The following is a 27,519-nucleotide window of genomic DNA, read 5'->3' as shown; positions in this document are numbered from 1 at the left end:
GTCCGATTCCAGACACCGAGACTGGGTGAAGTCCTCCCCCCACATAATCAACGAGAACTAGACAGGGTCAATTAAAACAGAGGGGCCCATGATACAATTAGGAGAGTGGTTGACTTGATCGCGTTGGCTCCAGAATTCCGGGGGGGTTGGGGCACTGTCACTTCTTCTCGCGATGCTCACCGGGCATTCAATAGCATGTCATGGCACTTCCTCCAAGCTGTATTGCAAGCCTACAGGTTCGGCCTGATGTTCAATAAATTAATACTGGCAAACTTCCAAATACCATCCACCGTAGTCAAATCTAAGAGTGAAGACAGCCCCAATCCCCTTTATCCTCTGTGGTCTTTGCGCTGGCGATGGAGCCCCTTGCACAAATGATACTGAGTAGCCAGTCCATAACAGGCTAGACACATGAAGGCACCACACAAAGTGGCGCTATACGCGGATGACATCCATTTCCTCCAGAATCCCCTACAATCGATTCCACCTTTACTGGCTCTCCTCGACAGATTACACACAGTCTCGGGATTTCGGGTAAATCATTATAAGTCAGTGGGGTTGGCAATCAGTGAATCACCTACAACTCAAATGGTTATGATAGCAGCCTTCCCAGTTAAATGGGCAGATGACGAATTCACATACCTGGGAGAGCGCGTCCCCAAATCACACAAGACCCTCATGGGAGCCAACATCCACAAGTTATGGAAAGAGACCAAAGCTACCCTGAAGATGGGAAATCCAGGAATGTGGCTGGGAAGGGTCACAGCAACCAAAATGACGATTCTTCTGAGACTCTTATTTGTCTTCCAGGCCCTACCGGTCGCAATCCCTGATAAAGACCTACTGGACTTTAAAAAAGTGATTGGCCAATACATCTGGAAGAGGAAACCACCTAGATCTCACGATGCATACTCCTGAGATCAAAAGGAATGGGTGTGCTGGGGGTCCCGTCAATACACCATTACTTCCGGGCAGCCCAGATCGCGTCAATGTTAAAATGGGCTCTAAAAGACAGAAGGTCCAAATGGGAAATCGGTCGGGGGCCCACTTGTTGGCCTCCACCCGAGTCACCCTGGATACTTGGGAGAAGGCCTGCGCACAACTGGGGGTAAAAACAGGTCTGGGACCTTTGTCACCAGTACTACAGAATCCAGAATTCTCCCGAGGTATGATGAAGGGACTATTCACACAATGGGAATCGCTGTGGACCCTGAGGCTTGGAGACATGCACAAAGTCGTACTCCCTTCACATTCATAGAATGCAAAGAAAAGTTCACCCTTCCCGGAATGCTTTAGGTACTTCCAAATCGGACACTGGGTCTCCAACAATAGAGTAGCCAGAGCAGGCACACGCCCCCCGACTGGAATCAAACTTCAGATCTCAGAGGGTCAAAGCACCTGGAAAATGTCTAACTGCTATCATCTACTAGAGAAGGCTTTATCTGAAGATAAACTTGCGTATATGACACAATGTGAAAGAGACATAGGGAAAGTGATCACACCAGACTCCTGGCAGAAAATATGAACCCAAACCACAAAAAGCTCCAGATGCACTATGTACAAGGAGTGTGCAATATAAATATGCTATAGATGGTACATGACTCCACAGAAACTACTCGCAATCTCACCTGAATATTCAGATCGCTGCTGGCATAGGTGTGGCCAGCTTGGATACTTCATACACATGTGGTGGCAGTGCACCACTATACAGAGATATTGGCAAGAAATCAAGTCAAAGATCAAAGACATCACGGGGGCTACATTCCCTATGTGCCTGCGCATTGTGTTATAAGGGTATGTGACTGAGGATGGGGTACTCCCCCGCATCAGGCCCCAGGGCAGAGCTCATAACACAGCTGGCGTCGAAACTGAACCAAGCTAATTTTTTTAAAAACTAACAAGGGGGCGATCTTATCATTTTGGTGGGTTAAGATCTGGGAAATTGTGGCCATGGAAAAACTGACTGCACACACAATGGGTAACATGACCAGATTCTCACGCATCTGGGCCCCATTTTTCGAGTTCGTACAAGAAAAGGAAATTTTGTTTTTTAGCCCCCTGAAGCGAAAACACTTATTACAGGACTAACGCACTGGCCGAGAATGGAGACATCGTAGAGAGAGGGGTATGTTTAATGAAGAATGCTGAATTGAGATACAGGGGCGAGGCAGAAAGCAGTTTGGGAGACAAAATGGAACCAATCTATTATTTTATTATGTTCATTTATTTTTTAACGTTTACCTTATTTAGTTGGGGGATATGTTCTTATTGCAAACGGTATGTTGATGTTGATTTAATGGCGTGTTCATTGAGATTTCAGTAAAAGACAAATGGAAAAAAAACAATACAGAAAGCATGAGTGAGGCAAACGGCCCTCAAGCACTGGTAGCCTTACGGGCTCACATGTCCCCTCAAAAAAGCTAAAAAGGGTTACTTGCCTCAAAAGTCAGACAGCATCCATGAACTAGGAAAAACTGCTGGGGTTCCATTCAAATCTATGATGAAAATATGCAAAAATAAACATCCCTAACAAATGTGTTAACTGAACCTTTAACTATCCTACTCCACTCCTGAGTGTGCCTCATTTACCACTAGGAGTCTCAGACTGATGGGAGAGTAATAATGTTGCCTAATTCTGGGTTTATTACTTTAACACCCTGAGCATGGAGGGGAAGAATCCAAACAATTGCATATATGTAGCAGTGGTCGAGGAATCCAGACCAAACTCTCAGGAGGAGAATGTAGTAAAGCGTTATACTTTATTGAAAGCCTTAAAGGAATGCCTACACAAGTGTATGTCTTAAATACTTGAAAGCTTACTGCAGGTAGGTACATCTTTCTGTATAGTGTGGTGACCTGGAATGAGGAGTCTGGCCAAGTGAAGGCATGTTTGTTGCTACAAACATTTATTCACACAAATTAATGCGATCAGGTCTATCCCTGAAGCTAGAGGTGGTCTCCCTACTTCAAGAAAACAAAAGCTCGGGTCTGTCAGGAAGTCTGTGCTGTCCAAAGCAAAGGTATCATCCTCGTCAAAACTCCTACTATATCCCTGTCACTTAAACACACATTATTATGCTAACGGAAGAGTTCTTATTCTAACCCAGGAGAATGATTCCCTTTTCCTGGGTAAAGGTCTCTCACAGTTTGTGTTTCACAAAGTTCCACAAATATGAAGGAACTAGGAGAATGGCTCCTTTCTACTAGTTCATCAACCGTTCCGATCAGGACTTTCTTGATTTGAACACTGTCTTTCAACTTGCCCCACTGGGACGAGGGAGAAACCCCTTCGGGCTCTCCTTGACTCCAATATTTTCTGGAGTTACTTCCGTTTTAGATTCTATATCAATTCTCCAACTTCTCCTTACAGGTTTAGTATTCTCTCTATTTGAACACTGTCCAACTTGCCCACACCGGGACGAGAGAGCGACTCATTGAACTTTCCTTGACTTTTCAATGCTTTTCCACTCTTCTTCAAACTGCCCCAAACGGGACCAAGAAGAGGTTCCCTGAGACCTTCTTGACTCTTCGATACCAGTGTCTTATGGTACTGACCAGGGAGTTGCCTCACACAATTATATACTTCTCTCTAGTTTTCTGCTTTCGCCTTCTCAAGTTTTCCCAGTCCCCTCTCAGACTTACTAAGGTTCCCTTCTCTCTGGGAACTCTTCACAGGTTTCGCTGGTTTGTTCTACCTCTCTTCTTCGGCCCCCTTGACTTTGGGGCCTGTTACTGCTGTTGGTCTGGGTGCAAGTTTTGTACCAAACAGTCCACTTGTTACATGTCATGCAACCACCACAGTTCCTCGTACTTCACATGCAGTTGCCTATGCGACTCCTCAGCAGGGTGGTGTTGCCGGTCTAGGCGTCGTTCTTGGACCACACAGTCAATCCACCACCATACCGACTCATATTGAAACTTGTCTGGCACCCCTTAGTTTGCTCTCGTCACTCTGCACGGCTGCTTTGATGCAGCCTTTGAACACCCTATTTCCACCTCGCAGGCATTTTGGCAGCCTATTAGCTTGCCGACGTCTCCTTCAGGATGTTGCTCTGTCCTTCTTTACTGTTTAGCTTAAGTAGCTGAGACTGCCCCAGAGTAACTTCAGTTTGACACCAGATGGTCGAACCCTCTTCATGCTGGACGGTAGTGTTCTTGGGTTCTTCTTCTGTCCAGTATCTAGCATAGTAAGACTGTCTGACACATTACAGTAACAAATCATCTCAGATTATGCTATAGGTAAAGAAGGATTGTTTTTTTTTTTACCACGTCTGGTTGGGAGATAAAGAAGCTGTGTCCCATATGTACATTCTTGACCCAAGGAGGAAAGTCCCTCACCCGTGAGATCATCCCGCATGTTAACACCCGAGGGGGGGCTATCGGTTAGTGGCCTCAACTCCCTAGCCTCGTGGAAAAGGGCTCCCCCTCAGGGGAGAAGGGACGTCATCTGGAGGATTGTCACAATAGTTAAAGGCAAAATTAAAGAGAGAAAGTCCAAGGATCCTTAGTAAAAACACAAGTTAGCTTGCAAATGAAGGGGTTGTGGTCAACCGGGGTCATTGTAGATTATAGTTTCTATGAGGCATTAGAAGACCAACTCGTAGGAACCAACTCATTTCTGTCGCGTTGCTTTTTTTTTGGCAGCATTTCTAGTAGAGGTAGAGGGTTAGGGTATTTATTATTTAATTTTGGGGGAGGTGAGGAGGATGTAGACTTTATTTTTTTTTTTTTTTTAGGAGTATTGTCCCATAAAATGCCATGAAAAATGCAGGGGAACTGCCACAATGAGTTGGCCACCTACAAGTTGTACCAGATCCGGTGAGACAGTAATTCAATGGCCATAATGGGCGTAGCAGGGACTGTTGGACCAATCCTTGATCAAATAGATTTACATATTTCCCTACAAAACTGATCATTTAAACTGATCAAGCAGGATGCTCCCAATGATCTGAGGTTACAATGCCGGGGGTGGGGTGTGGGGGATATCAGAGTTGCTGTGGCACCCCCAAAGAAACTGTCAAGTGTTTGGGTATTGTGGGAAGTTGCCTGAACTCATCATCTTAAAGGGGAAGTGAGCTAAAAAATGTTATTGTCCCGATTGTTCGGGCATGTGTTTTTAAGCATACTGTGATGGATCGTAAAAAAAATATCCTATGCATCTTGCCTTAGTTTTCCTCACTTTTACACATGCGAAAACAACATGTTGGGCGCTGCCATCTTCTGCTAATCTTATGCGTTGAGCCATTGCATTAACTTCAAGGGCGCTCGTGGCAAGAATACAGATCGCCCGCCCCAGAAACTGACATCACTAGATGCGCACCACTCTTTTCACAATGCCAATGCATGTATCGTGTCAACGTTCACTGCATGTAAATGGCCGGACGCCTCTTTCCTCAAGTACAAACGGACCCCTTCTCATCAGACAACATCAGAGTTGCTTTTTCAATCCTTTCACTTTTTTTTTTTAGATCGCCTGTAACTCGTTTCTGCTCTGTTCAGCTATCTTCGTAGCACGAAGCCCCGTGTTAGGCAAGATTGTATGCAGTACCCTTTGGGTGCACTACAACAACCCTGACCTCCTGGCAATAGGAACCCAACCTTTGGTAGAAGTCTGTACTACACATGTTGGTAGTGTGGTCGAGTAGCCAGGCTTATCTCAAGAGGGGTCAATGTGAGCTGTAGGGGAGTTACACAGAGATTCACAGTGACAAGTATTCAAATAAACTCTTACACAAAAGGTTTCTTGATTAAAGAATTATTAATGTATTCATCAGTCAATTAGAATAAGCCTTCAGGGAGTAATATAAAGCAACACACTCTTAGTTTTCTAAATCAGTAAATACCCATTTGGGATGGCATACAGGCACTACCTACACACCTAGGGTGCTGTTGACATTAATATATCCCTGTTGCATTTAGAATATCCTTGAGGAGTGGCCAAGAAGAGAGGTCAGAATAAAAACAAGTATTAACACAGTTATCCTTAAGCAGGTAAGTACTTTCAAAATAACCCTCCAATGCAAAGTCAGTTAATCCTTTCCTGGAAGGAAGGCAAAACACATAAGCAAGAGAGAAGAGTCATTGTGGGAGCCAGGACAGCCACTGTTAAGTTAGGTAAAGTCAAGGTGATCTGAAGCACTTCTCACAGGTAAGTAGAAAGTATTTCACAATGTTTAAAAAGACTTTGTAGAATAGAAGAAATCATATTAGGGCCACAAGGTGTTTAGGCTTGTGAGGTAGAGTAGCTGCAAGCAACTTTACAAGAGCAACCGAGACAACTCTCCAACGAGGAAAAGCAAGGCAGCACAACAAGAGGTAAGTTCTCGCAGACTTTAGTACTTTAGGTTGAAGAAAAGTGCAGCAGGTGACTTCTGTTCCTGTACACCTCTGCAGATCCTGGTGTTCCTGGGCCTCAGTCGTGGGGACAAGAGGGTGTTAGGCTCAGCGGGATTCCACAGGGGCACCGAACGAAGCTGGACTGCAACGGTCTCCACCAGCATGACGCGTAGTGAAGTGATGAGCGACTGCACCTGCCCACTTAGTTTCGTGTGTCTGGCACGTAGGAATATTTTCCTAGAGTGGCGAAAATGGCAAGTTAGCTTACTGATAGGGGAAGGTTTAACTTCTGCTTCCGTAACCACCTTGTGTTCTCTTTACTGTGTCTCACCTTATTGTTAAGAAGGATGGGCTCTCCATCCTGCGTCTGAATGCAGGGGTGCATTGAGACTTGGGTATCCAGTTAACTTCACTGATCCCGTAATCTTATGGCAGAGTTCCAGACAACAATGACTCGGAGGTAAGTCTTATGCCAATCCGAAGTAGCACGCAATGCTTTAGAGTTCTGGTCGTCTTATATTCCACTCTTGTACCATTCCTTATAGTTTTTTTCCTTGCAGAATTGCTAAAGACAGATGTCTCTTCTTCGAGAGAAACAAAGTAAATGCCAAGGTAAGATTCAGTATTTGCACCAAGCGAAAAAAAGTTCTTAGCATGCAATATTGTTCATTTGCGTGATTAATCAATTGTCCTCTCTTTATTCTGCAGGTGTGTCACTTCCCTGGAGCGAAGTACGTGTGATGGTGATTCGTGAGACCACGAGTGAATATTGCCTCGGGTAAGTATCTTGCAGCGTGAGATTGAATGTCTTTAAGCGAGGCGCAGCTCACCTGTTATCTTTTCTCGTCTTTTGCCGATGCGGCTGCTCCGGGCGGCGATCACGTTAGAGTGCCTCGCTGGATCGCATGGACGGACGTGGCATCAGTGAGTATCATGCGGCCCTTATGCTATCTTGTATAGCGCGGGTAACTGGTGTTCCTTTTCTTGCAGGTGCAGCGACTCCCGGATGATTGCAATGGAGAATGGTAAGGCTCTTGTTCTGATCTGTTTTTCCTTTCCTTCCTCTGCAGGTTTGGATCGAGAAGAACGTGGCTGAAGACTGGACTGGAGCTGCAGCAGTGCAGAATAACATGAAGCGTGTTCCTTTCTCCAGGCGTAGTTTAAATATCCTCCCAGAAGTAGTTCCCAGGTAAAGTAGTCCCTGTACCACACCCAATGAAATAGTCCCTTAAATAAAGTAATCCCTCCAAACAGCCCCAAGGTGGCCTGTGCATGGTTTCATCACTTGATGACGATTTGCCTGACAAGGCAATATGAGCCTGGCGCCAGGACTGAGTCCAGGAAGCATTTAGGCAATCCTTTGGGGCCTTACAGGTCCCCATGGGTGCCAGTACTCTGGGCAGACTGGTCTGCTCCTGATGTCTGGGGCAGGCATTGTGACAGAGGGAGGACGTCTGGTGACTTCTGTGCTGCAATCGGACGGTCACCGACTGCAACCGACAATCTTCAAAGAAGTGGCACTTTAGTGTTTCAGCTCCTCGCGTCTACCACAAATAGCACCACTGCGGTACCTGGCTGCCGAGATGGGCTTTCCTTGCATCTGTGGTCCCGCACTCTGTTGAGGGGGCTCATGCTTGGTCAGTCCCGATTCCTGGGAGTCCGGAGGATCTTCCTGGAGCTCTTGGCCAGCTTAAAAGCAATGCACACAATCTGGTGTTCCTCTCCATGGTTATTCGGTTCCAGCAGCAACTGCAGTGGAATTTCAACCAGCTCCGAGAAGGATGTTCAGTTGGCTTACTTTGAGTTGGTGGGACCAATCAACTCCAAAGGGAGAAGTCGTCCTTGCAGGGGCTTCTCTGTTGATACGAATTTGGAGTTTCAGCACAGCAGCAGGTCTTCACCGGGCAAACCAAACGGTCCAGGAGTTGCAGCAGGCGTTTCTTCCAAGTTTTTCTTCGGATTCCTCCATCCAGTGGATGACTCTGCCTTCCAAGCCGAACGGCCTCGCCTTTTATGCAGGTTTCTCCCATTCATTCCAGCCTAGCTGTCAGTCACCCAACAGGGTGGCTGTCCTTGCCGGACAGCCAGCCAGCCACTCACCTAAGAGTGCATTCCTGTCTCCTAGGAGACTAAGCACAGGGAGTTTAGGGCACCTCCCTCGCTTCCTGCACCCGCCAGACACTCTGGAGCCAGAGGCGGGCTTTACTCTTGAATCCCACCGATGGCAAAATTAACAAAGGGACCAAACCTGGTTTGGCACACAGAGCAAGTCTCAAGAAGGACCTTTCCACAAAGAAATGATGAAAAAAGACCAGGGCCATTTTGACAAAAATGGCACTCATGGGTGCTTTAACGTGGCTGTGAACGCAGCTGCGGTAAACACTCAATGGTAGTAAAAAGTAAACCACTGCCACCAGCCATTCATAGAGAAAAGAGTAACAAAAATGTTATATGAGAAGCTAGACAAAGGGCATACTAAGTAACCCTCACAGCACCCTATTGTAAGATAGTGTGTGCTGGGTCTAGAAAGTTACAAATGTAAGTAAAGTCAATTTAACTTTACTGCTCTGGGAAAGAGTAGTTTATCGCAGAGAAGGTATTTAAACCTTGGGAAAATCTGAAAGACTTCCCTTTGTCACTGCACTGAAGGTGCTATGTGACACAATGTAAAAGATGATGCCTATGGAGTTTGTCAGACTCCACAACCAGAGGAAACACACAGATTAAAATCACATTAAAATACATGAGAGAGTGGGAAAAAGGGACTCACTCTCTCGAGGGTAAAAATTCAAGTCCTCAAATTCCAGCAAAGTTGCTGGGGGTAGGTCTCTAAGGTAGAGAGGAATTAGCACATTTCTGAGAATTCTCCCTAATACTGTGCAAACAGATACTTACACTAGAATTACTATTGATTTCAATTGTTAATTGCGTTTTATTTAAAAATGTGCCGTTTAATGGCAACAATACAGCCCTACCAGTACGAGCCTGAGTATTCCGAGGAGGAAGTAATTGAAAGAAAAAGATGCAGAAACGATGGGGAAATTGAACGATAGTTGGGAAGATGAATTACCGGATCATGAGCCTGAGCCTAGTTGCATGCAAGACGTTTCCACCTGGGGTACCTGCAGTCGTTGCGAGGTCATGCCAACCGAGGTGGAGAACTGCTGCTGCCAAGAAAACTCTGGATGCTTGGCCTACATATCAGAAGGAGGCAACACAGTTATGCGTTACCGAGCTGCATGACTTCAAGGCAGCATGCCGCTCAAGGCCTGTGTTGAGGATTATGATGGTGCTTACGAACCTCACGCAAAAGTTTGGCCTCGCAATCCCAGTAACAAGTAAGTGCACTTAGATGTGATGTCATTTTGACCACTAAGACGACTAATATTTCATGTTCGTCTCTGATATTGCCGTAACTTTGATAGATCACTGACAAATTAATGTAGTCTGCAAATTGAATATATTGCTTGCGCTTTTTGGAAATCAGAGTGTTCATCGCTTACGTGTCTTTCACTTTTAACTAAGAAACCATATTTCTCTGTGGCACAAAACGTTATGGATTGAATGGGTGCTCACTTTTCTAATGTGTCAAGACTTCAAAGCCCAAGTTAATTTATCCATGAAGTAACTTTTGTACGGGCAACTATGCCATAGAATACAGGATGCATTTTCAAGTAAGGGTTGTACACTTATCAGGTTCATTTAATTACAGTATGTATGTTTCTCTTCCACAGGTGGTACAGGCTGGTGGCCTATCGTTCATTTACATGGTGGCTTTATGGGAGGCTTGGATTCCACGTTCAACGAGTAATACCCGCCAGTAATAACCGCCTGGGTCGTTGGAGCCATTCGCGCCATATTCCCCAGTGACAGCTGACGGTACAGGGGATTTTCACACACTGTGCTGCAACCTCAAGTATAAAACTGTCGTTTTCTTGAGCCATCAACAACGCCAAACTAAATTAAATTCAAATGACCATATAGGAATAGTTTCAATTTTTCAGTGAATCCAGAACATGCTCACACGTTTATGAGGGACATACAAGAATGGTTGGTGCCCTTTTAGGCTCACCTCGTCCGCGACAATCCATCCCCACTCCATTCTACCCCACTCCGGTACTGGGTGGGTGTGAACGGCCAAATGTGCCAAACACCATGTACACTTCAAAAGGGATATTCTGCATGGTGATCATTGTTCACATGGCCTCCCCAGACCCAGTGTCTTCAGACTCCTCTCTTCAAGACCCCGCCCCCACAATCCACATAAGTGTGTCCGCCTTCATCAGAGTTCCAGGCCTTTTCTGCCCGCCTCATGCCCATCCATCCCCCCCCCTCCAGTACCAATGGCAGTTCGCACCTGTGGCCATGCGCTCGGGCAGGGAGGGTGTGAATGGCCAAGGTGCCTAACACCATGTACACTTCAAAAGAGATCTTCTGCACAGTGACCATTGTTCACATGGCCTCCCCAGACCCAGTGTCTCAAGACTCCCCCCTTCAAGACCCCGCAACAAACACGTGACACATTCACATACATACTTACTTTTCTAATCCTTTAAAAACACCATGGCATTAAACAGGAATACATCTCTAAGTTCACAAGGTATCTCATCATTGTGCTACCTGTTCCCAGTCTACTTGCTCCCCTGCTTGCTGAATCGGCATGTTTGATCGTCCAGGTAAGGGTAGGTCACATATTTACTTCTCTATAGTCATTGAGCGCTGATCTCACATTTTCTATCTATTTTCACCTAAAGTACCCAGTATTGTAATGTTCATTTATCTGAAAGACTTCACCATTGTCTAATGTTTCAAGTATTTTGTTCTCGATAAATAGCACATTGCATCACTGTCCATTGTAATAGAATGGAATATTTTGTGGTCCATGTTTGCAAGCATATTTCCTTTTGATACATGAAAGTACATTCAACGGACGAGTAACACGTTACGATTTGCGGTATAACAATCAATTCTGTAAGAAAGTTATCACTGTGTTCATTCCACTAGGTTACATAGGTTTTCCGTTTTTGACTAAAACAAATGTTGCATAGAAAGCTGTGATATAATTCCATCAATCACATGCATACAGTATTCTTTTTAAAATTATTGACTTTTTTTCCACAGCTCTTACAGACTTTTCAAGAATGCCTGCTTGTATGGTTTACAGTTGCCCTTCTGTGAGCCATGCCAAAGGTCTGAGCACAGTGCTGCGTAAATTCCCAAAGGATATTGATTTAATAAGAAGATGGATTAAATATTGCGGTTTTCCAGTGGACGAGATTGAAAGTAGAGCATAGAATGTCTTTAAGGACGTGAGGGCCAATCGATTCCGCATCTGCAGCCTGCCGTTTACCGACAATATGTACAAACAATTTCAGTACACAAAGAAGCACTGACCCAGAATTCTTCGTAAGTTGATTCCAAATGCAAATCCAACTAAATTAATACACACGCTGCCTCGGGTGAGTGCTGGATGATGAATTAGCTGTGTTTGTTGGCATGTAGAATGATGGTCTGCATAAATAAGTATTCTCTATGATCTCTTGATTTAATTAGGGTAGGGTATGGAAAAGGTAATTTCATGAACGGATTGGAGCTTTCGGTGTATATTTACTTAAAATGTGTCTTACTAAAGTTTCCATAGTTACCAGATTCTATTGAATTTTTACTAAACTACATCTGACCCTGCTTTCTGGAGCCTCTAATAAATCAAGGAATTATGACGATTAGAATACAATTCCATAGTGCCCTTTAAAAGTGGCATAATGTTTTCGTAATCTGTTGCTTGACCTGTCCTTTTTTGTTTTCATAGAGCACCCTGATGGAAGCACAGACCCTCACAAGTGACAAAACCAATGACGCGTCGAGTATCCCAATGGTGATAAGTGCAATTTTGGCAATAAGTGCCTGTTGTTGATAGGTTGTCCTAGGTGCACCACTTCTAACGTTCCATGGCTAACCTTGACAGAACTACAGTTTGCAAAGGGTAGAAAGTATCCTTTGAACCCTTTTGGTGACAGTTTAGTTACCTTTGAAATGTTATGCTATTCTCGAAAGTACATATAAGGTTATTTTGCTTGCCTATGAATTGGTTGTGCCTCTTCCACACATAATGTTGTTTTGATTTTATAATTCGGGTAAGAATAATTGTATGACTGGGTTTTGCTTCCCGTGACATGCCGTTAGCCTGTGCAGATAAAGCCTGCCTTAGGTTTTCCCAACATAAATTTTAATCACTCATACAGTGTAACACTGGGTTTTGCTTTGCATGGTCTATTTTAGGCAGACACAAAAGGAATCTTGGGTTACAACGGCCTTTCAGTGGCTTTTAGTATTGTTTTACTTACCTTGAGTGGAACTGTTATCCAAAATTAAATTGAAGTAATTTCTTCCCCTACTCTGTGAACCGAAAAGCAACCGTAATTGAATATTACACCCCAAGGTCCAACTCCCCTAGAATGACTGTTATCCACTTCACAATGTATAGGTTTATACCGTGCCTATTATATGAGTATCAGAAGATCAGAAAAATGTATTGTCCAGTTTATTACACTATGTGATTTCTTGCTGAGCGTCACAGTACAACGGATAGGGGGAATAGCAGGTGCCTGCGCTCACCAGCTATTCTCACCTTTTGAATACTGATCTTCTGCCAATGGCACATCCTACTCGAATAGTAGCAACCAATTCTTCATCGCCTCAGGCACCTTCCTAACTTGCAATGGCCTTCCCAAGAAGAACCGCTTTTTGCTTGACCAGCGCAATTGTGCTCTTTCACGCACTACTGCAATGTTGAGCACAAGGCTACCCACTTCTCAGGTCCGCATTAGAAAGTTAGGGAACGACTCAGAAAAAGTGCCTAACGCTCATCCTCGCTTTCACTATGCACTCCCACGGCCGATTGGCACATGGCCTAGACGGATCATGAATGAGACTGACTTGGTATGGGCACGCAATTTCACCTGTCTCACTTGAACATAGACAGGGTTACCTCCAGTGGGAACGATAGACTGAACGGACATGAATGAATTATAGAGGGTGGCGTGCAATTGAAGGCTGTCCCCTGTTACGCTCACAACATAATACAACCCTCTCGGCAAAGATGCCAAGAAATAGCTTGCAGGGTTAACAAGGTTACATTTCCCGAAATTAAAAAATCATCAAAGGTGTCTGCTCTTCGAGAACGTTGAGACTCCAAAATGAATTATTTTTCCTATTGAAAGGCTGCATCGTCATGAATGACATCACATATAGGGTCATAACCCGCACTAGTGATCAGTAGGACAGTATTCATGATCGCGTGGCATTGGTGGATGCCAGACAACAATTAATACATTTTTCAGGCGTATTTCGAATGCCACGTGAGTCAGCTGGGCTCATCTGTCCATGGAGTGAAGGTCAGTTTGTGGACTGATGCTTGTGGGAATGGAAGAAATTAATCAGTTTGCACTGGCGCGTCATGTCCGGTCTGTTTTATTATTGTGGAATTCTTTCACAAAATCGAAACCTACAACGCATACAGGATGAAAATAAGCTTCTATTGTTGTTTGACCTTGAACAAAAGTGAGCAACCATTAGGCTAGAAGGACACAAGGTGTCGAATACCAGCAAAAATTATAAGTTGCTATATTGAAAGTGGACACTGAAACACTTAGTTTAAATTTATACAAACTGTTGTTCGGAGAGAACACTATGCATTACGCTGAGAGAATGGAACTACCAAAACAAAGTTCAACTATCCATAATATTTTTGCGATTAGAAACGGCATTTTTGCTGTATGCATATTGAACAATTCAGCAACATGCGAATAAGCCATTTGACGAATATAGTGGACACAATACGTTGTTCTGTTGATTAAATTCATACTGCGCCATATTTAGAAAACCAAGTGCGTAACTCGCGGTTTGTTTATAAGTCTACTAATAATTGTTATTTGTGTATAATTTAAAGATGAGTGAGTAAAGGTTTGATTTTTTTGGCAGATATTGCTTACTGACATTTTTATGGCTTGTTAGTTGGAGCTTATTGTGACGATTATTCATCGACGACCCGCAACCACAACCTGTATGCAGGCTAGTGATATCTAAATCACTTTGTCCCATGGAATATCCGGGTGTGCTATCAACGTTGCATTATTGTGCACCTTAAAGTAAGGGTTGGGTGGATGTGCCGGTGGCTCAACATTTTCAGAGGAAACTTGGTTTACTTTTCGATAGATACTATTCCCAGTTCCGTTATAATGTCATCTGTTGTTCCCTTTATCCGTCAGTTCTCCATCCCACTGGGGGCTATACCTACTTCACAGCGCTAATCTTTAATGCACATCGTAGTCTGAAATACTGCCCCATGTTGTCTGTGTGCGTTCATTATGTGTGGTTTGTGTTCATTATAAGGTTTCATCCGGTACAGAATTACAGGGTAAATGGATACATTTGAATAAAGAACGGCTACTAAAATATATTTTTATTCTGTTATCTACGCAGATATATTGTACAGTTTTGTGAATGCCATAGTTTCCCGATACCGTGGGATGGATTCTCAATCAACAATGGCAGATATGCCTAAATGGATCTTTTAGCATCAACGTCATGTGGGACGACAGACAGGAACCGATATACCCTTTGGTGGTGCCAGCGATAAGGAGCAACCTGTCATCGTTTACGGTGTAGCAAGAAGCTGATGCCCAAGCGCTGTGAATGAAGGTGCGTCAAATCCACATCTTCTCCCGAAAGGAACACCATGTCCGTCATTATAAAGTTTTGCTGCTGTAACCTAAGGAGACAACAATTGGTTGTTGATCACAATCAGTGGATCATGATGATGTGGTTTTGGGAGCTTTCTTTGATAAATAAAATTACTAGTTACATTGCAGATTAATGATGTTTTCTTAAAAAATATTGTTTGCAAATCCGACACTGGGACGCGCTATGAGTGGATGTGTGTGTTGATCTTCTGGGATATGCGTTAACTGGTGTTATGATGTGGGTGATGACTGGGCGCTTTTGGCTATGCTGCCCACCAACGTCATGTAAATAGGTGAGAGCATATTGTGTGGAATACTGATGTCAGCTTCAGGGGCGGGCATTCTGTATTCATCCTTTAAGTTAATGCGATAGCTCAACTGATAAGATTAGCACAAGATGGCCACACCCAACCAGTTGTTTTCACATGTTTAAAAGTGAGAAAAACTAAGGTAATATGCATGGGAGATTTTTTCACGATCGATCATAGTATGCTTAAAAACACATGCCCGAACACTCGGGACAATACAAGCTTTGAGCGCACTTCCCCTTTAACATGTGGGAGAAGCAAGCCACTAGAGACTTGGGTGGTCCAACCACTACCTGGTGTGCCTCCTGGAGAGTGGATGAGGGCCCTGGCTCACTGTCCCCACAGAGATGCTTTAACTTGACCTAAAGCAGAGCCTCTGCAGTCTCAGACCTGGGAACTCCATTTCCTAGAATACAAAAGAGAATAGACCGGTCCACGGACCAGAATACAGAAATGACAATCCGTAGAGATTACCAACACCAATGGGTTGATTTACTTGAACAGAAACAAAGTGGGCTCCTAAATGCCATGCACCTAATTTATTTCAAAGGGCATTTCATACCATCTGGTAGAGCAATGATTCTCTATGGGCAAATTTAGCCTACCATATACAGCTAAAAGCACCCTGTCGTATCAGAAGGAAACATTGTAAAGCTATCGGTAGCAGTCAACAATCCTTTACATGTACAGAGGTAAGTGTGTGAACTAGGTGAAAGCTTTCTACATTTGTAAAACATGTTCAAGTGTAATAACATACTACACAGAGGACAGAGTGACAATGGTGTGGTAGGGTAGTTAGTGTCTGGAGGATTGTATTAAGGACAATGGTATTTTAAAGAATTGTAACAAATCCTCGGATGTCATCCCTTCTCCCCTAGATAGAGCCCTTTCCCATGAGGCCAGGGAGATGAGGCCGCTAGCCGATAGGCCCCCTGGGGATAGTACTCAGCAGGTGGATCTCATGGGAGGGTAAACCCCCTTTGGGACCAGTGACTACCACATCGGGAGAATGCAATATTTCCACCAATCACATGACCCTAGAACCCACTGTTACCCCCCACCTTTCCTTCACCTCATTCCTCTCCCATCCTAGTCTTAGTGAGTTACCACATCAGCACTCACTCAGTACTGAGACGAGGAGAAAGTGCACAGCAATACCAAATAACCATTGGAGCCACTTTTATCAGTATAGTGGTTCACAACAATTGAGTGGAAGAAACAAGATAACAACTGAAGGAGGACTCGACAGGTCGTCAGGCCCTGCTAGGAGGAACCAAGAGACAGGACGAGCACAACGTGCAGGCGAGTGCTAACCAGGATGCTGAGAAAAGGGAGAGAGAGTCCGAGGCCGGTCCAGGACGTGAGAGCCGCACGGCCCACAGGCGGAATAATACTCTGGCAACACCAGAGACCCGGGAAGCGTGAGAGGGTAAGACCACGCTGTCCCAGAAAGAAAGAAGACTACAGAGCCGCCGCAGAGCGAAGAAATCTCTGGGTAGTTACCGGAGTCCTGTGAACGAGCCCAGCTACCTCAAGGCAGCCAATAATCGCACAAACTACACCACAAGATATGTGAGTAGCCACAAAGGCTATGAAGGCTCAAAGAGGTGGTTGCTTGAATCGGAAGGCTGGGAAAGGAGGGTTTGGGATCCCAAAGCAGTGGGAGCAAAGAGGTACATGGATTTGTACTAAGGCTTGGCAGGAGTATAAAGCAAATCCACAGAAAGGAAAACTAAATCCGGACTTGCGAGTTTTGGACTTGCACCCAAATAAAGAGAATTGGAAGTTAATATAAGTCCATACAGCACTTGGCAGTTTAGTGAACCAAGACTGTATGACCCACTACAGCCTGGGAAGTGCATCCAGGCAACCCTTCTTCGTTGCAGTACCTGGTGAGAGGGGACCAGGACTGCACACCACAGGGGACCAGGGACCAACTACAGTTTGGGTAGTGCATCGCGGCTACTCTTTTCCATTGCAGTACCTGATGAGACGGGGGGCGGAGGGCAGCACTACACACCAGTGTCAGGGACCCACTACAGCTTTAGATGGAACAAGTTACTTACCTGTAACTGTTGTTCTCCAGCATGGGTCTGGCATGGATTCACATGCTCATGAATATTCCCCGTCGTCAGGCTGGGAATCCTCGGTAAAGAAAAAATCAGTATCAGTTTCGTTTCTGATCTGTCTTTCGTAGTAGTAACCAATCACTGATCTCTGCGTCATACTGACCACAGCCAATGACTGCCCTCTACCTAAGTCCCGCCTCTGGCAGCCATCTTCAGATTTGGTAGCACGTGAAGTGGCAGTATGACCAAGTGAAGAGCCGCAGAGGGGTAGGCGGGAGGGTTCGCATGTGAATCTATGCCAGACCCATGCTGGAGAACAACAGTTACAGGTAAGTAACTTGTTCCTTCTCCAGCATGGGGTCTGGCATGGATTCACATGCCCATGAATAAAGAATACATAGCAGTACACACATGCACAACCACGGGAGGTGGCAAAGGCTCAATATTAAGCATTACATCAAACTCAACATTAAGCAATTCTTACCTCCTCACCAGGCTCACCTTAGGCGAACAGGTTGCGCAGCACTGCTTGGCCGACCCTGGACTCCTCCCTGGAATCCCGATCGACGCAGTAGAATTTCGTGAAGGTGTGCGTCGACCTCCACATAGCAGCCCTGCAGATGTCCAGCAAGGGCACACCAGATAGGAACGCCGTGGTAGCTGCATCGCTCTGGTGGAATGGGCTCTCGGACGGCCAGGCAGCGGTCGGTTTGCCAACCGATGACAGTACATGATACAGCCTGAGCGCCATCTGGAAATGGAAGCCTTCGAGAGAGCCTTCCCCTGATTGACAGGTCCGAAGTTAACAAAGAATTGTGACGTCTTCCGAAAACACTTTGTGCGGTCCACGTAGAACTTCAGCGCTCTAGCCACATCCAGCGAGTGCAAAGTCCTTTCAGCCGGCGACGAAGGCGACGGGAAGAAAACAGGCAACACCAAGGGTTCGTTGAGGTGGAAGTCCGACGGCACCTTGGGCATGAAGGAGGTGTGCGTCCTGAGCACTACCCTTGTGTCGTGAAAAGTCAAGTACGGGGCCTTGCAGGAAAGGGCCTGGATCTCTCCCACCCGTCGTGCGGAGGTGATGGCCACAAGAAATGCTGTTTTCCACGAAACGAACTTCAACGGAGCCGAGTGCAGAGGCTCGAACGGAGGACCCATGAGCTTGGTCAGCACCACGTTGAGCTCCCACGCCGGGGCCGGAGCCTTCACCAGCGGGAACGATCTGAACAGTCCCTTCATGAACTCTTTCACCAGACGATGAGACCACAAAGACGTCCGCCCCGTGGTTCTGGTGTATCGGGAGATCGCAGCAAGATGAATCTTGATGGACGCGTGCGCCAGTCCAGCTTTGGCCAGCGTCAGTAGGTACGGCAGTACTTGGGGAGCCGTAATCCGTAGAGGGTTAATCTTCTGTGCGTGGCACCAGACAGAGAACCTCTTCCATTTGTGTCCGTAGCATTTAAGAGTTGAGGACGCCCTGGCCTTTGCAAGAACCTCTCTGCAGTCGGCCGGTATGTCGTATCCTCCAAACTCTAACACTGCAGGAGCCAGGCCTGCAAGCTCAGCGACTTCGGGTCGTGATGGAGGATGGCGCCTCCTTCCCTGGAGAGAAGATCCGCGTCCCCTGGCAGCTTGATTGACGGGGACGCTGACAAGTCCAGAAGGTCCGGGAACCATATCTGCCTCGGCCACGCAGGTGCGACGAGGATCATCCTGCACCGTGACCTCTTGAGCTGGTTGATGAGCCGGATCAGCAATGGCAATGGAGGGAACGCGTATAGAAACAGGCCCTCCCAGGGGAACGAGAAAGCATCGCCCAAGCTCCTCGGCTGGGAAAACCTGCTGGTGAACCTCTGGCACTTGGAGTTCGTCGCCGTCGCGAACAGATCGATCTGGGGTGTGCCCCACCGTCGGAAGAGGCGGTCCACTAGATCCTGTCGTAGTTCCCACTCGCGCAGCTGCGCCGCCACCGGTGCGAGGCACTTGGTGAACACCCTGGGTGCCGACCTCAGTCCGAAGGGAAGGGCTCTGAACTGGTAGTGACGCCCTTGGACCACGAACCTGAGAAACTTTCGGTGTCCCTTTAGGATGGGAATATGGAAGTAAGCATCCTCCAAATCCAACGACGACAGGAAATCGCCCTCCTCCAGCTGACCCAGGACGTGTTGGAGGGTGACCATCCGGAACTTCTGTGCCTTGATGAATTTGTTCAGTCGTCGTAGGTCCAGGATGGGACGCCATCCTCCCGTCTTCTTCTTCACGAGGAAGTATCTTGAGTAAACTCCGGAGCCCCGAAGCCTCTTTGGGACGAGCTCGATGGCGCCCTTCTTGAGCATCGCCTTTACCTCCAGAGAAGTTGAGGGACGTGATGTTCTTTCCTGGCCACAGGGGGGACGCGCGGGCACCTCTTTAGAAACTCGAGCGCATGACCCTGAGCTAGGGCGTCCAGCACTCAACGGTCGGTGGAGATGGACTCCCACACGCTGACGAAGCTTGCCAGCCGGCCTCCCACCGGGGTGCTTCGGTGGGGGCCCGACCCCACGGCCGGTTCAGTCCTGCTTCGATGAGGCTTTGCCGCCTTGTCCTCCTTGGCGACGACGGTGGGGTCCGCCTGACTTGCCTCATCCCCTGTAAGCTTCCTGCGACGACGAATGGGCCGCTTGACGGTAGGTGGAAAATCCGCCGCCGGAACCTTTGGAGGCACCCTGTTTGCCTCCGCCGCTCCGAAAGGGCGGCCGCCGTTGCTGGAGAACCCCAAGAGCCCGGGCCGTCTCCGTGTCTGCCTTGATGGCTTGAAGGGAATCGTCCACTGTTTTCCCAAACAGGTTGTTTCCGTCGAACGGCATGTCCAAGACTCTGGTCTGCACGTCCTGACGGAAGTCAGTAGCCTTGAGCCATCCACGCCGCCTAAGGCACACGCCGTTGCCCAGCTGGCGAAATCCAGTGTCAGCGATGTCCGTTGCAATCGTAATGGCGTGGTCCGACGCCACCTCTCCTTCCTGCAAGATCTCTAGAGCTTCCGCCCTCTTGTCATCCGGTAGGAAGTCCAGCAGGGGGGCCAGTTTGTACCACAACTCCCTGTCGTAGCGGGCTACGATAGCCAAGGCGTTGGCCGTCTTAATCGGCGTCGCTGCAGACGAGATGACTCTGCGTCCCATCGTATCTAATTTCTTTCCCTCACCGTCCGGCGGGGAGGTCGACGTAGAGGCCGCGCCCCCCCCGCTTTCTTCCTGGCCGCCGCGGAGACGACCGAGTCCGGGGTTGGCTGTGCCCGAAGGCACAAGGGGGCCGCGTCCAGGACCCGGTACTTCTCGTACCGATCCCTTCTAGCCGGTGTCGTGGATGGGTTCTTGAGGAGGGCGAGGCCCTCATCCCAAATATCATCCAGTAGAGGCACAGAGAGGACCGTCTTCCTCTTGGCCTCGCGCCGTTGATAAAGGAAACCTTCCTTTTTCTCTTCCGGGCAGAGCTGGAAAAGCTCGGATGCCCTGGCGATCATGGAGTGAAACGATCCAATCTTGTCGGGCGGGGAAGCCCGGATGGGAGGTGACGATGGCAGATCCTCGGCGTAAACCTCGTCGTCTGTAACCATCGCGGCCGTGTCAGTCCCCGTATCATCCCCACAAGTCGTGGACGGGGAGGATGGCTGAACAGGGCACGATGGCTGAAAAGGAGTTGGAGGAAGAATCCATCTTCTCTTAGGGGGAGGGCTCCCAGAAGGGCCTGGCTCCGGGTCCCCCGTCGGGAGCGGTTCCTCCGCTGGTGGTAACGGCAGTCTCGTCCTTATCTCCGAGCATAAGGACTGTATAGCCAACAAAATGGCCGCCGAGTTGTCTTGCGGCACTGGTTGAGGGTAGTCCGACGGGCGGTCAGGGGTCCCGTCGGCACCCTCGACGTTATCGTCGTCTCCTACGTCGGGGTCCCTCCCGACAGGCTGGTCTTCTTCCACGCCAACGGCGTGGCTTAAGACTTCGATCAGCTCTTCCTCAGAGGTTGAGGCCGAATCCACGATGACTTCCTGCCCCCCTTTTTCTTCTCCGTCGGAGGTTTCACAGGGGTCCTGTCGATGGGCATAAAAGAGGACTCCCTCCGCGGTGGCAGGGAGACTCTGAGCCCCGAGGTCGCCACCACTGGTGTAGCCTCCACAGTCTGAGCCAGGGCCGCCGCGACTGTCTCGATAGATGCCTTGGCCGGATGGATTAAGGCTTTCACCACCTTAGGTGCGCTCACCCCCTTCTCCTTGGGGGGAGGGTCACTGCCTCGCTCCCCCTCCGATGGGGGCCTTCGAGCTCGACCGGGGTCTCTCCAGGAGCTTCGCCGGGTGCTCGGCCTTCCTCTTACCCGAACCAGAGCGTTGGCTCGTGGTTGATGGTGCCGAGGAGGATGCGCCCTGCCTGGCGCCCGTAGAGCCCAACCGTTCGGCGCTCCCGGTGCCAGCGGACTCGCGGTGCTTGGCCTTGTGTTGGACCCCTGTCGCCGGGGTGTCCTCAAATGTCTTAGAAGACCGCACGGACGACTTCTTCTTCTCGCCTGACGGGCTCTTCCCTTCCAGCCAGTTGGCGAGACGTTGATGGCGGTCCTTCATGGTCCGCTCCGACATATGCCTCATGTAGGCAGTAAAGACAAAGGGAGTGTTCGTCCTCCTTAAAGACATTCTGAAGCTGGCATCCAGGGCAGACCCTGAACAGCTTTCCGGGCGTCGAGCTTCCCTTGTCCTGGGCCATGTCCGAGATGGGCCTGAGAAACTTCTGGAGTCCTCCAAAAGCGTGGCTCGACGAAATCTTCACCCTTGAGGGGCGTAGACGAATCCGACACGGGTCCCCGTTGATCGGATGAAGAAACGGTGGAGCTTGAGGCTCTTTTGACCGAAAAATAGACGTTTTTGAGAAAAAACGTGAAAAAATAGCACTAACGCTCGAGAGCAATAGCACAAGGATCCCAACAGCACAAGGATCCCAACACTTGAACGTGCGATAAAAATCTGAAGATGGCTGCCAGAGGCGGGGCTTAGGTAGAGGGCAGTCATTGGCTGTGGTCAGTATGACGCAGAGATCAGTGCTTGGTTACTACTACGAAAGACAGATCAGAAACAAAACTGATACTGATTTTTTCTTTACCGAGGATTCCCAGCCTGACGACGGGGAATGTTCATGAGCATGTGAATCCATGCCAGACCCCATGCTGGAGAAGTGCATCCACGCTACTCTTCTTCATTACAGTACCTGGTGTGAGAAACCTGAGGTGTTTCTGCCAGGCTATTCCTGTGGATCCTTTGTTCAAGTGGCCAGGGGAGGGCCATCGCTCTTGGATGTCAACACTGGGGGCAGACGAGCGAGGGAGGATCACCTGAGCAGTGGGTCCTAGGGGACATACCCTCGGGCGAGATATGGTATTCCTCCCGTTCCGATACACCCCTACCCGACATCCTCTCAGTTGTCAATGGATACTGTCAGCGGAGTCCCATTATACCTCAGTACCTTTCTGTAAGAAAAAGGAGAAAACAACCAGGGAAATTAAAACCCAATAGAAAATTAATTTACCCATCACAAACATTTACCCCCTTCATCCTGAAAAAACCTACATGGTTTTTCATTGATCTCTAGGAAAACCTACAACTCCCAAAATCCCTACTTCCATTCTAGAAGTCCAACTACCGGGACAAAGAAGAGGCAGATGGGAGTCATGAGTATTACCCAGAAGAATCAATGGTCAATGGATTCCTATAGGCAGTCTCCATGTTGTCCCGATAATGAGGTCAGGCAGGGAGGGACAACTACTGACACCTGACTCCAATCAACTCTTTCGAAGAGTATAAAAGGTCAGCCATCCAGGCACACTCGGAGCAAGCTGGGGACGCTGAAGGAACCGTGAAGACCAGAAGGAGATGCCAGCAGCTGGGAGAAGCTTGGGAATCCAGAAGAGGCGGACGGACTGCCAAGAGACTGAAGCCTGCAAGTACAAAGGGGCTACAGTGTGGCAGGGGAGCCGTGCCCCAGATAACCAAAACTCCAGCTACACTTTTCTGGTAGTGTTTAAATCTGTGCTTAATCCCTGGGTCAGTTCCAGAAACCCAGGTAGTCGAGGGGCAGGTGATGGCATCCTAAACTCAAGTGAATCTCCATTGAAGACCCGAAAACACCTCATCACTGAGGGTAAAAGATGAAGACCCTGTGACTCAAGGGAAGCTAAAACGGGCTAATATGTTGTGTCAAGAACTTTATGTAAATCCCAAAAGTGTCTGTAACTGGCGAAGTGGGAACAAAACCTTGAATGTGCATTCTGCGACTTGTAGTCCAATAGAGCACAGAGTGGTCTGGCACCGCATGTGTGCCCATCCAGCTGAGAAGTGGCAAAAGTGAAAGTTAAAAAGAGTTGTAAAGAATTGCAAATCGAAATGTTCCTGCGACAGGTCAGGCAAAATCTCGTGCACAGTTGAACGTCTTCGGTTCTGGTGTCAAAATGGATCTGAGCCCGGAAGAGACTTTGAACGGCAAATAGACTTTGGCATAGAAGGTCCCGATACTGAGATAATCAACTCTATGAGTAACAAAAGTAACTACAAGTACCAGCAGTGTCTGAGAAAGAAGATAATACTTTGTGTTTTGACAAGTAAAGTCAACTTTGTTTCAAGGTGGAAGAAGCCTATGTTTTGACAAGAGACGTTTCTTTTGAGAATCCTTTTTGTTTCTTAAAGGCTTTGCCAGAGTGGTGCGAGACCAGCTGAACCACTGGACTCTGTCCTCGTGGCGAGGAAGTCAGAGTGTGAAAGAGGTTCAAGCGTGCTGCCTTGCCCCGTGGTGAGAGCATGGGGAAGGAAGGCTAAGTGCTTAACTATCAAGACATTGTTTCTTGAACACTTTTCCTTTTATGCATACACTACTGTCCCACACCATTTTGTATTTAAAAGTAAGAATTGCCAATAGGTTTATTAGCATAGGCCCTTTTATTTTGACAGACTCGACTAGGACTGCGTTATTAATATTTGATGGTTGTAGTTTGTTCTCATCCTTAGATTTAGGTTTAGATAGGCGTTTAACCAACCCTTTAAAATTCAATAGACACCCTTGAACTGTGTCTTATTTGTGTGGGTCTTCATTGATGATACCAAGCCTTTCCTTACACTGGCGAGAGCAAACAAGGTCTGCACACCAGGGTCAAGCACTCCCCCTACAGCTGGAGAAGGCTGACAAGACTATTCTTCATCGCATTACCTGGTAATAGGGAACCAGGTCTCCACACCAGGGTCAGGGACCCACTAGAGCTGGGGGAGTGCATTCCGGCTGTTCTTCAGTGCAGTATACAGTGAGAGGAAGCCAAATCTGCAACTAGGGTCTGGGACCCCAAGGAAATACGTTGTAAGCCAGAGGAAGGCTGGGGAAAGGGAGACACTCCACCCTACAACAAAGGAGTGGCGGAAACCATATTGGGAAAATCTTACCAAGAAAACAACTGCCTTTTATCCAGGGGAAGTGAGTCATTCCTCGGGGTTCAAGACGACATCTCTTGATTTAGTTAGCTTAGTGTGTAATGGGCAGAGTTAGGACTTTGACACTTTGCTTTGGACATTCCAACACTAGTTATTTCAGTTGCGGCAGGGAAACCCCTCTTAGAGTTGGGGAAAGATAGGGGTTTTCACTTCCTTTTACCCTTAAATAAATGTTTATAGCAAGCACTATGACCCCTCCATGTCAGAGTCTCACTTCTGCACACTTACAGAATGTAAATCGATTTTTTTAATGAATTTGACATCTCACTTCATTATTTTGTAATGTCTTCGGCCTGTTGATGCGAGGTGAGATGTGTCCCACTTCACAAGGCATCCTGGGGAGCGAATCCCAGGCTGCAGAGCTACTCCACACTAAAACAAGAAATAGAAAGGAACTATTGCAAAAGGGGGGGTGGGTCATTATTCACCATTTTTAAGGTGGCAAGGTAACATTTGGGAACATCAATATCCCTGCATTCATGCATCTATTTTTCCCTTATTTGCAGCTCCCACAACTCTCCTGCAATTGGTATATTCTGACATGTAGATGTCCCCCAGATCAGTGACGCACATTTTTTCTATTCCATCAACTTACCTGCAATAAGAGTATTTTGCTGTCGGGCTTGCTCCAGTAACAGCACATGCTGTAAGAGAGACGGATGCCCATGGCTATTCACATCCCCCTCCAATGCCACTGCCGGAACACACCCAGGCAGCGACGACGTGCTCATGAACTTGCCCGTCAGAGCTCCTCCTTGCCGCAATGACTGGATGGCTTGTCTCTCTGCCTCTTGCTGCGAGGAGATTTTGGCAGACGCCTGGGGAAGGAAGCAAAAGAAGAAAAAGACAAGAGGTTGAAGAAATCTTTTTACAAAGACTATTCCATCTCATTGCTTTAGCCCAAGAGCATACTTTCTTTTGAGAAACTGCAGAATAACTATTCTCACTAATTCGAAAACATGGCACAGTGGTTAAAGCTCTTCCTTCTGTCCTCCTACAGGATGTGTGAGGAAGAAAGCAGAGAAAAACAACACTCTAGAACGAAGACCTATTTGGCTCAACCCTACCACTCCACAATTCCCTTCTGTCTACTTGAAATGGAATTTTAGAAAAGGTGCTAAAATCTGGGAAAGGCTAAAGTAACGGGCAACACAGGCAAGTGTTAAGTCAACAGTCATGTCTCACCCAACCAGTTTGCTAAAAAGGTAGTATTGCAATCGTTGATTGCAGGAATTGAATATTCTAAGCAACTGTCTCATAGGAAAAAAAAAAGAAAACACCATTACAAAGGAAAACATGCAAATTGTAGAAGGAGGTGAAAGGTTGAGCAAGCTGGTCTATTATTATAGCATTGGATCAATAGTCTTTGCAAAGAAATATCAAAAGGATGACATGGTTGCACTCCAACTACTAGAATGGGTAATATGCAAATGTAATATAAGTAGTATTGTATAGTATAGTGTCTGCCTGCAACTACTGGTGGCCTCGCTGCACTTGGCTCTCTAAGAGAATAGGGGATGGGGTTCATAAGTGGGACAGTGGAAAAGGCAGATTCAAAACCTGTGATGTTGACAGGTGAAAGCCAGAAGTACCGGGTTCCTGAGTGCCAATCTGCTTTCTATGGATTTTGGCGCAAGAAACATAGGCGTATGTTATCCAGAGGGGAAAGTACAAGATCTGATGCACAAGATAGCTTTGGGTCTGGTTAGTGCTGACATGGCAGAGTCCAATAGGGCTAAAGAGGGGAGCTTAGTTCTGGCTCGGTTCGTTTTTATGTGATAACGGCTAGGCCTGTGGTGGCCACTTGTGGGTGGCTCGTGTGAGATGCTAGGAGATTGTAGAGGGTGTCGATTAGTCAGGAGAAGGAAGAATAGGCATTATAAAGTAAAACAAACCGAGACCCTGCACTCCACCTATCCATTTGCAGCAAGTCCCATTTCTCTAGCTCCCAATGCCACCTCTCTCACAGTCTGTCTGTCTGTTTCATAGATACCTTGTAACCCATGAGGAACAAAACAGGCATCTACAAGTTGGAAGATTAGGGAAAGGGGTGGTGTGATGCGTTACTTGTACTGGTTAGACATCAAACATTTTGGTATCACTTTAAAATAAAAACTCTATATACCCCAAACCTTTACTATGCCTCCAGCTACAATGTTCATATTTTTTTTATAAAGGATGCATTGTTATTGTTTGGAGAGGACTAATTCGATGTGAGCCCTGTGACTGTTAGACCTCTATAGATGTCAGGGGCTGTGGTTGAGAGGGTACCTTTATGCTGTACACATTATAGGATTTCCCCATAGTGCAGGCTCTCTGGGGGCAGGGGACTTAACAGGAGAGATTTAGTATTGGCAGGTCAGTCACTCACTCAGAAGAGACATCCGTGCTCCAATTGCTGGGGGCTATAGCTGACCAGGCGACTGGCCAGCATAAATAGATGTTCAGAGTAATGCTGGTAGTCACTGAACAACTTGGAAGCCATGGAAAAAGCCCAGTGTGTTAGATTGGCTGGATGATATGAGAAGGCTGGGAAAGTTTGAGGAAAGAACGACTAAAAGGCCAAATAAAGAGTTATG

The 27,519-nt window shown here is 47.1% G+C and overlaps 1 protein-coding gene across 10 annotated transcripts in view; it reads right to left on the bottom strand.

The window, feature by feature from the left end:
* Positions 1 to 27,519, bottom strand: part of HDAC5 (histone deacetylase 5) — a 2,156,790-nt gene that overhangs the window by 682,278 nt on the left and 1,446,993 nt on the right. For all 10 annotated transcript variants that reach the window (XM_069634322.1, XM_069634324.1, XM_069634323.1 and 7 more), the window contains one exon: positions 25,536 to 25,758. In XM_069634322.1, the coding sequence (XP_069490423.1) occupies positions 25,536 to 25,758 (223 nt within the window). The remainder of the gene's footprint in view (positions 1 to 25,535; positions 25,759 to 27,519) is intronic.

Source organism: Ambystoma mexicanum, chromosome 13 (genome assembly GCF_040938575.1).
Source record: "Ambystoma mexicanum isolate Mex_15411 chromosome 13, UKY_AmexF1_1, whole genome shotgun sequence".
Lineage (NCBI taxonomy): Eukaryota > Metazoa > Chordata > Amphibia > Caudata > Ambystomatidae > Ambystoma > Ambystoma mexicanum.
Note: the sequence above shows the minus strand (reverse complement) of the source record. Positions and strands in the feature narration are given on the sequence as shown.